At 34.3% G+C, this 16708-nt stretch overlaps 2 protein-coding genes across 2 annotated transcripts in view; both read left to right on the forward strand.

Annotated features, from left to right (window-relative positions):
• The window catches only part of RABGAP1L (RAB GTPase activating protein 1 like), a 799508-nt gene that overhangs the window by 271647 nt on the left and 511153 nt on the right, over positions 1–16708 (forward strand).
• Positions 6012–9668, forward strand: GPR52 (G protein-coupled receptor 52). The gene has a single exon (XM_033198685.1). The coding sequence runs from the start codon at positions 6732–6734 to the stop codon at positions 7815–7817; it is 1086 nt and encodes a 361-aa protein (XP_033054576.1). The 5' UTR covers positions 6012–6731; the 3' UTR covers positions 7818–9668.

Raw genomic sequence — 16708 nt, forward strand, 5'->3', positions numbered from 1 at the left:
ACTCTTTAGAAATAATTTTTTTCCAACTTTTATTTTAGAATCAAGGAGTAGAAATCATTTTTACAATTAATGATACATAAGAGTTATATATGGGGTACATGTGATATTTTGGTACGTGCATACAGTGTGTAATGATCAAATCAGGGAAACTGGGACATCTATCATCTCAAACATTTATGACTTACGGTGTTGGTAACATTCTAACTTCTCTTCAGCTATTTTGAAGTATATAGTAAATTGTTAACTATAATCTCCTTACTACAAGCACTAGAACTTATTCCTTCTATTTGACTGCATTTTTGTAACCATTAGCCAACCTCTTTTCATTCCTTCTTCCCTACCCTTCCCAGCCTCTGGCAACTATCATATTACTCACTACTTTGATAAGATCAACTTTTTAAACTCACACATATGAGTGAGAGTATTCAATGTTTGTCTTTCTGTGCGTGGTTTATTTCACTGAACATAATGTCCTCCAGTTCCAATAATGTTGCTGCAAATGTAAGGATTTCATTATTTTTTATAGTTGAATAATATTTTATTGTATATACATATTGCTTTTTCCCCCCACCTATTCATATCTTGATGGATACTTGGGTTGTTTCCATATGTTGGCTATTGTGAATAGTGTTATAATAATAACATGGTAGTGCATATATCTGTTTGATATTGCTGATTTCCTTTCTTTTGGATATATACCCAGCAGTGGGATTGCTGGATCATATGATAGTTCTATTTTTAAATTTTTGAGGAAATTCCATATTGTTTTCCATAATGACTATTTTAGTTTTACATTCCCCCAATGGTGTATGAGTGTTCTGTTTTCTCTGCATCCTCACCAGTGCTTGTTACTTTTTGTCTTTTTGATAATAGCCATATTAACTAGGTGAGACTATATCTCATTGTAGTTTTGATTTGCATTTGCCAGATGCAAATTGAGTAATTTTTCATATACCTCTTGGCAATTTGTTTGTCCTTCTGTGAGAAATTATCTATTCCTATCTTTTGCGGACTTTTTAATTGTTTTTTTTTCTCATTATTAATCCCTTGTCAGGTGGATAGTTTGCTAATATTTTCACATTTTATAGGTTGCCTGTTCACTGTGTTGATTATTTTCTTTGCTGTGCAGAAGCTTTTTAGCTTAATATCATCCTGTTTGTCTATTTTTGTTTTGTTGCCTATGCTTTTGAGGTCTTACTCAAATAATCATTGCCAAAACCAATGTCCTGAAGCATTTCCCCAGTGTTTTCTTGTATTAGCTGCATAGTTTCAGGTCTTATCTTTAAGTTTTTAATCAACTTTGACTTGATTTTTGTATATGGTGAGAGACAGGAGTCTAGTTTTATTTTTCTGCATGTGGATATCCAGTTTTTCCAGCAGCATTGATGGAAGACACTGTCTTTTCAATAGTGTAGTTTCTTGGTGCCTTTACTGAATTTAGGTTGACTATAAATGTGTAGATTTATTTCTGGGTTCTCTGTTCTGTTCCATTGGTCTGTGTGTTTTTATGCTAATATCATGCTGTTTTGGTTACTATAACTTTGTAGTATATTTGGAGTCAGGTAGAGTGATGCCTCTAGCTTTGTTCTTTTTTCTCAGGATTGCTTTAGCTATTCAGGGTCTTCTGTAGTTCCATACAAATTTTAGTTTTTTATTTTTTTTCTATTTATTTGAATGTCTTTGGTATTTTGAAAGGGATTGCAGTAAATCTGTATGTTGCTTTGGGTGGTATTGTCCTTTTAACAATATTAATTCTTCCAATCCATGAACATGGCATATCTTTTTAATGTGTTGTTTGGTTTGCTAGTGTTTTGTTAAGGATTTTTGCATCTATGTTCCTCAGGGATATTGGTCTCCTATAATTTTCTTTGTTGTATGTGTCCATGTATGCTTTTGGTATCAAGATAATGCTGGCCTCATAGAATGAGTTTGGAAGTATTCTCTCCTCTTAACTTTTTAAGAATAGTTTGAGTAGAGTTGATATTAGTTCTTCTTTAAGTGTTTGGTAGAATTCAGCAGTGAAGCCATCAAGTTCTGGGCATGTCTTTGATGGGAGACTTTTTATTATTGCTTCAGTATCTTTACTCATTATTGGGCTGTTCAGATTTTCTATTTCTTCATGGTTCAATCTTGGTAGATGTATGTGTCCAGGAATTTAGCCAGTTTTTCTAGGTTTTCCAGTTTGTTGGCATATATATTTTTCACAATAGTCTCCAATGATCCTTTGTATTTCCATGGAGTCAATTGTAATGTCTTTTTTTCATCTTTGATTTTATTTATTTGGGTCTTCTTTTTTTGCTTAAGTCTAGCTAAGGGTTTGTTGATTTTGTTTATTTTTTCAAAAATCAAGTTTTTGTTTTCTTGATCTTTTGTATGTTTTTTAGGTCTCAATTTCATTTACTTCTGCTCTGCTCTTTATTATTCCTTTCATTCTACTAATATTGGGTTGGTTTCTTCTTACTTTTATAGTTTTTTGAGGTGTGTCATTAGGTTATTTATTTGAAGTCTTTCTATTTCTTTGATTAGGCATTTATTTCTATAAGTTTCTGTGTTATTATTGCTTTTGCTGTATCTCATAGGTGTTGGTATGCTGCGTTTCCATTTTTATTTGTTTAAGAACTTTTAAAATTCTCCTCTTAATTTCTTCATTGACCCATTGGTCATTCAAGAGCATATTGTTTAATTTCCATATATTTGCACAGTTTTCAAAGCTCCTCTTGTGATTTTTAGTTTTATTCCATTGCAGTAAGAAAAGGTACTTGATATGATAGAAATCATTTTTATAAAATTTGAAATTATTCTAAGACATTTTCTGACCAGCAGCCATCAGAAGAAAGAAGAGAGTGGGGTTTTTACTTGTTTTATTCTTGTATTTTTGCTTATTTATGGTTCAGGGAGTACACGTACAAGTTTGTTACATGGATAAATTGTGTGTCACTGGTTTGGTATACAAATGATTTCATCACCCAGGTAGTGAGCATAGTGAGCATAGTACCTAATAGGTAGTTTTTCAGTCCTCTCTCCCTCCACCTTTCCTGTGGAGTCAGGCCCTGCATCTATTATTCCCCTCTTTGTGTCCATATGTACTCAGTGTTTAGCTCCTACTTATAAGTGAGAATATGCAGTATTTGGTTTTCTGTTTTTGTGTTGATTTACTTAGGATAATGGCCTCTAGCTGCATCTGTCTTTCTGCAAAGGACATGATTTTGTTCTTTTTATGGCTGCATAGTACTTCATGGTGTATATGTACCATGTTTTCTTTATTCAGTCCATTGTTGATAGGCATCTAGATTGATCCATGTTTGCTATTGTGAATAGTGCTGCATTGAACACATGACTGCATGTATCTTTTTGGTAGAATGGTTTCTATTCCTCTGGGTTGAATGGTAGTTCTGTTTTACATTTTTGAGAAATCGTCAAACTGCATTTCACAGTGGCTGAACTAATTCCACCACCTTGCAAACATCTGTAATTTTTTCACTTTTTAATAACCATTCTGACTGGTGTGAGATGGTATCTCATTGTGGTTTTGATTTGCAATTTTTAGTCTTAAGAATAATAATAACCTATTTCAGTCCTAGTTTCACAAGTCTGTAATTATAGGCAAGTTATACTTACTATCTCTAGTATCTGCTTTCTTCGTTTGGAAAAGGATTATGATGATACCTACTTCATAGAGTTTTAAGATTTTTATAAAGGAGAAGTATATAATGCACACAGCACAATGCCTGACATATAGAAAATACTCAACAAATGTTAGTTATCTTCCATTTTTATCTTAATTTTCCTGGTGTATTTTAATTCTGAAATAATTTGTAAATTAGTTCTAAGTCACTTTTAAGAAAAGTGCTGATCCCATAAGAAGTATGTTTAAAATAGTGAATGTTTGTCTGTAGTAAGTCAAAATAATCAGAAATGTTTTTAATGTCCATCAAATATTTGAGTTTAATTTGCATTGTTCTAGTTTAGGTATGTGTAGCTCGAGCACTTAGAACAAATTTCTTTGACCATTTGACCTTTTTTTCATATTAGGATAAAAAGTGGATAAGCAATGTTTCTATTTATTCTAATTTCTGTGCTCTTTCGAGATCATATCTGACCTTCATTATTTCTCTGAATAGATTTTGGTACAGTAGTGCTAGTTCTGTTGATTTGTTTGTACAGTTAAATACATCAAACTCAGCAATTTTTTGTGGATGTGGTAGGGATTGGAGAGATTAGTAAATGATTTATAATTTCTGTTAATTCAAATATAACTATATATTTTAGAGAGAAATTAGTAGTCAAATCACTTTAGTTCATGAAGACTTGGCAGATTTTTAATAATTAATAAGTTTTTTCTGCCAATGAGCATTAGATTACTGCTGACTTTTTAGTGTCATAGTACCTTGTGGTAGTTTCTTTACAGCGTTTACAGGAGTATGCCAGTTTATTTTTTCTGTCCTGTCCATGCAAAATAATCTTTACAAATGCTCTAAGGAGAATACCTTGAGAAGTTCATAAATACCTTAATATATTATAAAGATCGGTCAGTTCCATTGTCTTCTTTTGTCAGTCTTGATCGGAGCTTGCCGAGTAAGTCTATAAGCCTGCATGTGCCTGGCAACTGTTACCTAGTGACAGTTTCAGCTGCAGTAGCCATTGGCTGTGCTGTTGATTGGGGCAGGAGGGCCGAGTCACCTTTCTGATGGTGAGTTTTTCTGCATCAGCCCAGGATGAGGAGGAGGAGGAGGGCTTGGGCTCAGGTGGAGGCATTGATGCTGAGAGATTGTGAAGAATATACTGAGAGCATCCTTGTAACTGCATCACAGTAAATCGGACTTCTGAATCAAGCAGCCCAGCCTAGCAGCTGATAAGAGTGAATGTAGGTGAGAAGCATTACCTTATTCCTGTAACAAGAGAACTGTTTTGTGATAAGTGAAACTAGGAATGTACAAGAAGAAATATCCTGTGGCTATTATAAAAGAAGAAGGACTTCCCTGAATGACTTGGTGGTGCACCAGAAAATAACTTTCAGAAGAATGCTTTCTATTAAGCTGCTGCATTGTTCCTGGAGGAAACGTTATTTCTAATGCATGTTATTTCTTCAAAAGATAGGATAACAAAGAATGACAAGAGACTCTCTGAAATGACTTTACTTTTAAAAAATACTTTGGCAAATGTTAACCTGATATCAAAATGACCTTGGAAGCATTTTGGATGGATTCTATCCTGCCAGCCTTGCAATATTTCAAACTCTAGGATTTAAACTCGTCTTGATACTTTAGAGGTATTTTAAAATAAGACTAACTTGCAACCTACCTAATGGCCCCTGTGTTAATTGAGCAGTTGCTCAAAATAGAATACAGAAATAGAAGAGGCATTTTTTAACATATGGCTGCTACATAACTGCAAATGTAATAAACAAGGTAATTTTCCACTTTCAGAAGATATAGTTGAAGTAATGATTTAATGTGTTAATCATCTACCAAAAATAGAAAAGGTATAGCAAAATAGAATATGAAGCCTATTAGAAATACCTAAGTAATAAATAATGGCAGCATTTCTGGTCAAATAAGCTCAGAGTGTATTGGAAAGTTTTATTATTGTCTAACTTTATATTTACATATATATGTGAGATATGAGTGTACAGTTGCAAAGGTGAAAAGTAGCTGTGAGTTACATATTTTATTTTCATGCTCTATTATAAGGAAGGTGGTATATCAAATAACAAATGTTATTTTAAGTTATAGATGCCAAATTAATATCAAAAATGATTTCATTTTGAAAAGGAAGAGGTATAAGTTACATTGCTATTAGTATCACCAGTCACTGTAATGAACTAAAACTGCTTTCATCTAAATGCTTTAAAAATGCATGCAGAATTAAAACTTTAGAAGTTTATTATATTTTGTCAGGTGTTAATTCATTAATTCATTGTATATTATCTTTTCTATTGGAAAATACTTTTTTCTCGTGAGAGTTATAGGGCAATCTGTCGTCTGTTACCTCTATTCTGCCCGTGTAGAGATGAATCTTCAAATTAACTTTGGTAGAGTTGTTTTTCTTAGATTTTAGAAAAATGAGAAATAGATTATAAATTTGACCCCCCACCATCAATCCCTGAACTAAGCCCAAAGACACTCTTTTCCACAATGAACTTCTTCTCAGCTTTTCAACCAAATTTGAGGTCTTAATTATTTAAAATCTAAAATACGAATGCATTTTTCATCATAGATAAAGCAGGAAGCCTGAGACGGTTTAAGAGTTTTCCTTTCTCATTCTTTCTAGTTGCTCCCTAAGAAACTGCCTCTCTTGGAGAACAGCCCACAGAAGCTTTTCTTCCTTTGGCAATTCATTTTTTTTTTTTTGCGTTTTACAGTTTTAATTTTTCATAGTGCAAGATAATAAGTCTATTTTCTCTAGAAGTGCCTTATGCCTGCAAAAAGTTCTTTGAGGGCAAAGGAAACTAATTAGTGACCTCTTTTCACCTCCTTTCTAGCTTACCCCCTTCTCTTCCCCCCACCCCCCCCCCCCCCCCCCCCCCCCGCCCGAAAGCTGAGGTGTGTCACTGCTGAACTGAGGCTGATGAAGAGACTTGAGCACTCTCTGGGACTCTCAGCTGTGACAGAAGCACTGACACTGTCTACTGAAGCAGGTTCTGAAACACTCGTGTGCGGTGTTTAACAGATGCTGGACAGGGCACCTGCTTGCGGTGGGCAAGTCTGCAGGTATCTTTAAATTTCCAAGCCATGAATGAATCCAGGTGGACTGAATGGAGGATCCTGAACATGAGCAGTGGCATTGTAAATGTGTCCGAGCATCACTCCTGCCCACTTGGATTTGGCCACTACAGTGTGGTGGATGTCTGCATCTTCGAGACAGTGGTTATTGTGTTGCTGACATTTCTGATCATTGCTGGGAATCTAACAGTTATCTTTGTCTTTCATTGTGCTCCACTGTTACATCATTATACTACCAGCTATTTCATTCAGACGATGGCATATGCTGATCTTTTCGTTGGAGTTAGCTGCTTGGTTCCTACTCTCTCACTTCTCCACTACTCTACAGGTGTCCACGAGTCATTGACTTGCCAGGTTTTTGGATATATCATCTCAGTTCTAAAAAGTGTTTCTATGGCATGTCTTGCTTGCATCAGTGTGGATCGTTATCTTGCAATAACCAAGCCTCTTTCCTACAATCAACTGGTCACCCCATGTCGCCTGAGAATTTGCATTATTTTGATCTGGATCTACTCCTGCCTAATTTTCTTGCCTTCCTTTTTTGGCTGGGGGAAACCTGGTTACCACGGTGACATTTTTGAATGGTGTGCCACCTCTTGGCTCACCAGTGCCTATTTTACTGGCTTTATTGTTTGTTTACTTTATGCTCCTGCTGCCTTTGTTGTCTGCTTCACTTACTTCCACATTTTCAAAATTTGCCGTCAGCACACCAAAGAGATAAATGACCGAAGAGCCCGATTCCCTAGCCATGAGGTAGATTCTTCCAGAGAGACTGGACACAGCCCTGACCGTCGCTACGCCATGGTTTTGTTTAGGATAACCAGTGTATTTTATATGCTGTGGCTTCCCTATATAATTTACTTTCTTCTAGAAAGCTCCCGGGTCTTGGACAATCCTACTCTGTCCTTCTTAACAACCTGGCTTGCAATAAGTAATAGTTTTTGTAACTGTGTAATATACAGCCTCTCCAACAGCGTTTTCCGGCTAGGCCTCCGAAGACTGTCTGAGACAATGTGCACATCCTGTATGTGTGTGAAGGATCAGGAAGCACAAGACCCCAAACCTAGGAAACGGGCTAATTCTTGCTCCATTTGAAGAGAGCTACATAGTAAATCAAATGTAATCTGACAGTGGTTTTGGATCATATTCTAGATTCATCTGGAAATTTGCCATCAGAGAAATATTTACTTGAATAGTTGACTATAAAATGAAGTATGAGACTAAAGGTTTCTCTTTTTTTTTCTTTTTCATGGAAGAAACTAAAGGGAAGGATGTATAGAGGGTTATCTCATGAAATAATTACAGCATGTGAGTATTTGTGTGCAGTAATAGGAAAAATTAAGCACTGAGATGAAAAATAATATCTCAAATCTTCTGCAGGACATGAGCAAGCTCCTTGGCTTGGCGTTTCTGTCTTTCTGTCTGACTGTACCGTGCCTCTGTCTTTCTCACTTTGTCTGTTTCTCTCACTCTTTGTGGAAGTTATTACTTACATAAATTGCCCTTTATAGAAAAATGCTACATATTATATATGTGGCAAAGTATAATCTTTTGCATCAAAGTGTACCTTTAATCACACTAATCTACAATCCATAAGTGATCTCTTCATGGAGGATGCACAGTAAGCATTGCATTTTATTACTTGCCAAACAACCCCTTTGCTTGTGTTTTTATAATCTTCTCTGCAGCACAATTTTTCTGCTACAAACAAATAGAAACAGTATTTTTATTTCTTCTGGGTGAAATGACATTTGCTTTTCCCCCTTTTCCTAACAGTCTCCTGTTTTTTTTTTTTTTTTTTTTTTGGTCTCTTTTTCTTGATCTGCATCCATTGCTACCTTACTTTAGAAGTGTCTTAGCTATTGAAAGAATCTACTGTATAAAGCATCCATAGTGTTAAATAATGTATTTCTTCCAGCAAAGCAATCTGGTAGCTTATTAAATATTTTTAATGGTTTTTTGAAACATTTTTATCTGGTTCCTTTTAAATTAGTTCATCTGCTTAAAAGTGATGTCTTTTTTTGCTATAGTAAAGCTTTGTTTTTCTTTAAGAAAACCCACTAGTAATTCTAATGCAGATGCAGGATACTCACCTAACAGTGAGGCATTACTCTTAAGGGTACTTAGAATGCCTTTTTAAAAAATAAGTAAATAAAATAAAACATGAATCTTTTTTGTGTTAGGTCTATGATAGCTTACTGTTGTGTCCACTAGTCAGTCATTTGTGTGATATGCATTTGCACATATTATATTTTTTACAGCAAAGAAAATGTAAATTATATTATCTGTGCCTAATGTTTTCTTAGCAAAATATATAGATCAATGTTGTTTAAGTTGTCAACATTGGAAAAAGTATATACAAAAACTTATTTTAAGAGAAAAATACTTTTGTGTAACTGTTATTTAGATATTTATATTAGACAAAGCTGCATTTTTAGTGCTGCTGAGAATATAATATACTTAATTATCAAATACAGGTAAGAGCTGACAGTATTTTCTTTTGTAATGATCTGTTTTCAAATGCAGAGATTAACTTATTTTTTTGCGTGGTACATGGGATTGTGTAATAAATTGTCAGGGGTTTAGATGCAGCAAAGTAGCATTTTGGGGAATTAGTGAAGCAGGTATGAGCAGTAAAACATCTAAATATTACTTTTTTACCATAAGTTTCTTGCCTGAAAGATATTTTAAAATTTATATCAAACTACTGAGTATTTTTCTTCTCAGCATTTTTGATTTCTTTGTTTTATGAAATGCATTTAATAAAATGTGCCTATGACTCTTCAAATTAGAAGCCAACCATGTTTGCACCCTGGTGGTTTGGCTTCAAAGGTCTTTTAGTAGAAATGTTGTCATTTTATTGAGGTTGTTCTGAACCCCTGTATATTTTTAAACATGTAAGAAAAATTTAAAATAAAGAATAAAACAATATTCTATATATCAAAATCAGACTTTGCTTCAGTTTAATAAAACACTTAGGACAAGAGTTTACTTTTTTGGGAATCAAAAAATAATTGTTTTGTACTTCTGTAGCTTGGGTTTATATTTATTCTTGTCCCCTGTTTGCCAGTGGCATCTTGGTTTAAATGTGCCTTTTAAATTCACACCAGTTCAAGGAAAACATAAAGTTCAAGGAAATATAGTACTGCTAACATTTCAGATATCACATATAAGATCTTCAAAATTGTACATATTATTTGGTAATCGTATCTTAATTTCTTTAAGGAATAAATATAGTTAGAAAAGACCCAGTGGATTCTGTGTACAGAAAGCCTGAGGCCATGTTTACTTCATTTTATCCTTATTATGTGCCAGGCTTACTGTTCAGTTTTACATGTGTTATACATTTAATCCTCACTACAGCCTTTTGAGATAATAGTTATTATTCCCACTCCAAAGATAAGGAAACGAAGAAAAATGATTATTCATCAGTTAACTAGTCAATGGCAGAGGTTCCCGCCCATCCAGTAGGCCTGGGCCAAAGCCTGCCTACTTCACCAGTAGGCTACACTGCTTTCATTTCAAAAGCCTTTAAATTTTTGTACCTCTGTCTATACCTTTTCCCTACAATATTTCTCTGACTTTTATTTCTTTTTTTCTCATCACAAGTCTTTTGCTTGAGTTCTTTTCTTGTCTTGTGATCTTTTTCTTTGGTCTTACAAGTTTCTTTTATTAAAACAGCAATCTGATAAGCTCAAACTTACCAATTTAGTCTGTAATCAAACTGAAATTCTTAATATTACTTTCATTTACTTTTGTTATTTCCCTTGAATAACTTTTTGAAATCTCTATCCATTTCTTTTTGAAAAAAAATTGTTTTGAAGAGGAAGCGTAGAAAAGAAAAGCTTTATCATAGGCTGAAAGAGGCTGAATGAGGCAAGGTCTAAGTTTAGTTTTTAAATTTACTATAGTTTTTATATACAACTCTAGGGCAAACCACTTAACTTCCTTTTGTCATATTTAATGTGTTTATATAATAAGATAATACTTATTTTGAAACCTCTCTTTTTAGGTAATGTGTTTTAAGAATAGGAAGCATAACCATTTTTCTCATCATTATATTGTATTTTGTGGTAATTATCCGGCTTGGTTGTAAAAGACAGCCCAAAAATAATGCATTCTGTATTCTCTTTCCTAAGGGTTCTGTTATTTGCATAGCTGTTCTAGAGTTATAGAGTGTTGGAAAGCTTCATAATTTACACTATTAGTATATGAAACTTGGGCTGAGATCCAGGCCCTCATAAACTGCTTGGCCTTAGGTAAGATACCAAATGCTCTAAAACCTTAGTTTTGGCATTGATTAAAAAATATTAAGTCAGAGACTTGTAGCTCCCTGTTCAGCTGAATTTGAGAATTAAATGGAAATTTGTAGTATGTGTGCCCAGAACAGCACCTGGCACAAAAAAAATGTTCAGAATATGGTAGCTGCTGTTTTTGTTTGTTTGTTTTTTGTTTGTTTGTTTGAGGCGGAGTCTTGCTCTGTCGCCCAGGCTGGAGGGCAGTGGTGCCATCTCAGCTCTCTGCAAGCTCTGCCTCCCGGGTTCACGCCATTCTCCTGCCTCAGCCTCCTGAGTAGCTGGGACTACAGGCGCCCGCCACTACACCCGGCTAATTTTTTGTATTTTTAGTAGAGACGGAGTTTCACCGTGTTAGCCAGGATGGTCTTGATTTCCTGAGCTCGTGATCCGCCCACCTCGGCCTCCCAAAGTGCTGGGATTACAGGCGTGAGCCACTGTGCCTGGCCTGTAGCTGCTGTTTTATTATCTTTGTGGGTGCCATATTTATTAACATCACAACTTAAAGGTCACTAATCCGAATTCAAACAGAAATAATCCATTGAGCGTTAGGGTTTTCTAAGATAGCATTTCTTTTTGTAAATCAATTTAAACTCAAATTTTGGGTTAAACTCAGATATTTCAAGTGTATTTCTGAAAGCTCATTTCCCAGGAATGGTTATCCATGAACACATCGTTTGAGATTAAAGATATCCAGCAAGCGGATGTTGAGATGAGACAGTCAGGCATGATTCAGAGGTTAACCTACCTCTTACTTTATTACACTAAATACACTTAAACATTTTATTCTCATTAGGGAAGTAATAATAGGAAGGATTATCCAGGGATGTCTTGTCATTTGTCTTTGCACTTTAATTTTCCTCATTTATTAAAATGGGATTTGAAGTATTTTGTCATGTATCTATTTCTTGGGAGAAACAATGATTAATAAGCTGATTTGCTCCATAGATACCATGAATTATGTGAATTTAAAGATAAATGAAGTTGCCTTAAAGGACCTTTCCTCTTTTCCTCCCCACCCTAGAAGGTAATCATTAGATGTGAAAAAGATACAGTTATATAATAAGTAGATAAAAAAGATTTAGATGTGAGAAATCTGCTGGTGTAACATTCTGAGCATGGATAGTATCATGTATGTGCAGGTAGGGCCATTTTGGTGCATAGGAGCATGTATGTGTTACTGAGTCAGTGCTATACTCTGATGTGTAGGTTCCAAAAGATGCTCTTTTCCTTGAGCAGAACTTAACTTTATTTTAGATTAAGAGGGATATGTAGAAAGTGGTACATCCTATAACCAAATATATAGATATTGAGGAAAACAAAATGGCTAGAATAGAAAAAACAGTTCCCATTTTATTTCTCATAAATGGAAGTTTGATTCAGTGTTAGTCTTGCTCTGTATTTTAAAATATTAATAACTTTTTTTAGTAGTAAAAGTGTTTTTTAAAATATTAACATGATGTAATTAAGTTTTTCCTTCATGACTATTTTGTTTTAATTTTTACAATGAGCATTGGTAAAATTTCTTTTATAATCAGGATAATTAATATTTGGTTTAAAAGAATGCTGAAAGCTGGACGTGGTGGCTCACGCCTGTAATCCCAGCACTTTGGGAGGCCGAGGTGGGCAGATCACGAGGTCAAGAGATTGAAACCATCCCTGCCAAAATGGTGAAATCCCGCCCCTGCTAAAAATACAAAAATTAGTTGGGTGTGGTGACGCGCACCTGTAGTCCCAGATACTTGGGAGGTTGAGCCAGGAGAATCACTTGAACGCAGGAGGTGGAGATTGCAGTGAACTGAGATTGCACCACTGCACTCCAGCCTGGCGACAGAGCGAGATTCCTTCTCGGAGAGGGGAAAAAAAGAAGAAGAATGCTGAATATTTTAAAAATATTTTAACATTTCACGAAACAGCTTATGTTGATCCTACAAATAACACTATCCAATAATGTCTCAATATTGTCTTATAAAGATAGGCTATATAGTTTTTCTGAGTTCTGTAATATTTGTTATTTCAGGTAGGTTTTTCCAATAAACTTGACAACTTTCTTCTTGCAATATGAGATGTTCTTGACTTATTTTTGTTTTAATGTAAACAGTTTGAGGTGTTACTTGATGAATCTGAAATGGTTCTCAATCACTCTAGGATTTTCTTTTTTTTTTTTTTGAGACAAGATTCTCGCTCTGTTTCCCAGGCTGGAGTGCAGTGGCGCTATCTCTGTTGCCTGTGAGCTCTGCCTCCCGGGTTCATGCCATTCTCCTGCCTCAGTCTCCCGAGTAGCTGGGACTACAGGCGCCCACCACCATTCCCAGCTAATGTTTTGTATTTTTAGTAGAAATGGAGTTCCACCTTGTTAGCCAGGATGGTCTCGATCTCCTGACCTCGTGATCTGCCCGCCTCGGCCTCCCAAAGCGCTGGGATTGCAGGCATGAGCGACTGCGCTAGGCCCACAGTAGGATTTTTAAATGCATCATTGATGGCACCTGTCTGCATTTTTCCATCTTTAAACAACAAAAAGATGGCCCTGCATTAGGAAATAGGCTCTAGCTGGTACGTTACCTGCATTTCCTACATAGGCAGAATTCTCCAAAGAACATATTTATAATTTTTAAGGGTAACTTTTTTTCTGCTTTTATGTATGACTTTCTACAAAGGTGAAGAAAATAACAGTAATAAATTTAGCAGGAGACTGTTATATTTGATAAATATTTAACACGAAAGGCACATATCACCACCTTCATTATGGTAAATGGAGCCAAATTAGTTTTTGAGATTCTAAAATTCTAAGGTTTAAAGTGATAAATAGTACATAATAATAGAATTCATGAAATGAAAATAATTTGTAAAAATTTGCAAACTTCCAAAAATGATACTTTATACAAAAGAAATACCTATCATTGACTTAAACATTTGACCCCAGTTTTATTTTATTTTCTACTTAAGCAATTGTAAATAAGGTTGATGACAGTTAAAAAATGGCAAAATATATATTATAAATGTAATTATTTTAATTGCAAGGCACAAACAAGGTACAGAGTTGTACGACCTGTTCTTTAAAATTTTGTAATTTATTTTTGAATAAAATGTGGATTGTAGCAAGATATGTGTAGTAATTTTGTCTGAGATTATACATGACACTATGTACATACTCTGTAAAGTATAGCTTTAAGACGTTTACTTATGTTATTGATAGAGTTTGAAGTTTAATATAATTATTAGTGGATGGCACATTTTTATACAAATAAACTCTTCACAATTATTCATTTACTTTTTCAGGAATTATATAATTAAGAATGCTAAATTGGTAAGAAATTATTGGAAAACACTGCAAGTTGAAATTTGGGAATGCTTATAATGCTTTTGAAAATATATAATGCTCTTGACATTATAAACGAGGTCTAGTCTAAAAGTTTCTGTGAGTAAACACTATCTCATTTCACATATGGAAATCTGACATAAGATTTTAAGTGACCCTAACAAGATCATGTCGTTTGACAAAGATACTACTGACCACATGTTTTGTGTGACAATAATGTTGCCTGTGATAAAGTTCTTGAATAATGTATTTATAGATGACTGGTAATAGAATGACCTGATCTTTCTTTCTTGAAAAGAAAATGAAGACTTACTTATTTGATATAGAAGAAATTCTATGTGAAATTTTTTCTTTTAATTCGTGACACAGGAAAAATTATTTTAAAATTAACTTTATGTTGGAGATGTGATTTTTGATATCATAGAAATTTTTGATGTGATGTATTATCAGCCTTGATCGATGTTTTAATATTTCTTAAAACAGTTTTTTATCTATAGAGGGTAACAAAAAATTTACTTCTCCTTTTGAAAACACAGCAGTCATCTACTGAATATATTGAGATATGTAGAATAAATTGAACAGTGTTTGCTGTGTATTCTAAAAACTATAACCTTAAAGATGAAGACATCATGTACCCTAGAACTTAAAGTATAATAATAAAAGATGAAGACATCAAAATCACATTATATTAATGTACTTACTTTTGGAAAGTACTAATTTCATAGTCATGTACTTTATGTTTTGAATTTTTTTTTGTAATAGATTTGCAATGTTGTTGAGTCACTATAGGTTGGATTTTTCTCAAGCATTATGATGGAAAAGATTTTGATGTTTCAGGCTATAGTGCTTTTGTATGTTTGTGATCTAACATATCAGTCATGGAATCAGTGATTAGTTTGAATTAGTGATATATTAAATAAAACCTTTTAAATAAATAATTCAGTTTTATTTCAATGAAATAAATGTAGTTTCAGAAAAATTAAAGGGACTCAAATTAGGCAAACACACGATTGCCTTGTAAATGTCCTTAGAGGAAATCTTTAAGTAGTTTCTAGTGTGTGTATCAGTTGAATAAAAATGAGTTCCATTGTTTCTTAAATATGTAAAATTTCCATAACAATTTTATAACTACTTAATTTATGCTACTTATTTAAAGAGTTTGCAGGATGAATCATTGCAAAGTCCAAATTTGGATTTTAATCTGAATTAACCAGATATTTTTGCATTTCAAATCAACAAATTAGGTCAGTAAATATTTATCAATTATGCTATGTTAAGGGCATACATTGTGGTTCTATAGTAGTTTTGGATTCTTAAGAGTAACTCATTGAGTTGTGTGAATCCAATAAGCAGGAAGATTAATTTCTAGAATTTGAGGGAGAGATTGCAGAAAAGTCATAGGAACTATGCAATACATTGTAGCATTAGAGGGATTAATGCATTTTACAATATGAATTGGCTTCAGTATTTAGCCATGTGTTTGGATGTTATAGTTCTAAAGGATACCACAGGATATTTCAGAAATTACTAAAGTGAAAGGAGAGGAAATGTTCAGTGTTCAGATTAGTACAAAAGTGTTGTGGGGAGAAATACACCATAACTTTGGAATGCAGTGTAAGAAAAAGAAAATATCCTTTATGTGGATTATATCTGATTAGAGTAAAATCATCACTTTAGGTATAAATTATAAGCTGTGAGATTAGGACAGGAATATTAACATGGGTAGAAGTAGCTTGAGGAATTACACATAGGACATGTTATACCAACTCAGGCATCATCTTTTTTTTTCTTTTTTTGAGATGGAGTCTTGCTTTGTCACCCAGACTAGAGAGTGATCACCAGTGTCAGCCAGGCAGTGGAGTGATCTTGGCTCACTGCAGTGTCCACCTCCCGGGTTCAAGTGATTCTCCTGCCTCAGCCTCCCAAGTAGCTGGGACTACAGGTGTGCACCACCATACCCAGCTGATTTTTGTATTTGTAGTAGAGACTGGGTTTCACCATGTTGGCCAGGCTGATCTCAAACTCCTGAACTCAAGTGATTCAGCTGCTCTGGTCTTCAAGTGATGGGACTACAGGTGTGAGCCACCATGCCTGGCTTCAGGCATCTTCTTAGACCACTTTTTCTAGAGTTGTTTTCCTAATATTTGTCTTGTGATTACAAGTGTATGTCACTATATGCAGGCTATTATGACAGGCAGGTTTTAACTTCTCTGTCAGTCAAGTTAATCATATGATGTAGGCCTAATATTTTTTGAATAATAGAATCACTCATTCTTTCATTTAAGTATTTATCAGGTTGTTACTGTGTGCCAGGGACTATTCTTAATGCTACGTAAGATAAGGAAATTTCTAAGTAAAACAGATTTTCAGTT

This window comes from Trachypithecus francoisi, unplaced genomic scaffold (genome assembly GCF_009764315.1).
Source record: "Trachypithecus francoisi isolate TF-2019V2 unplaced genomic scaffold, Tfra_2.0 Lachesis_group5, whole genome shotgun sequence".
In the NCBI taxonomy this organism is placed as follows: domain Eukaryota; kingdom Metazoa; phylum Chordata; class Mammalia; order Primates; family Cercopithecidae; genus Trachypithecus; species Trachypithecus francoisi.

Excerpts from the sequence above, each read along its gene's own strand:
- GPR52 (XM_033198685.1), top strand. The coding sequence starts at position 6,732 with ATGAATGAATCCAGGTGGACTGAATGGAGGATCCTGAACATGAGCAGT.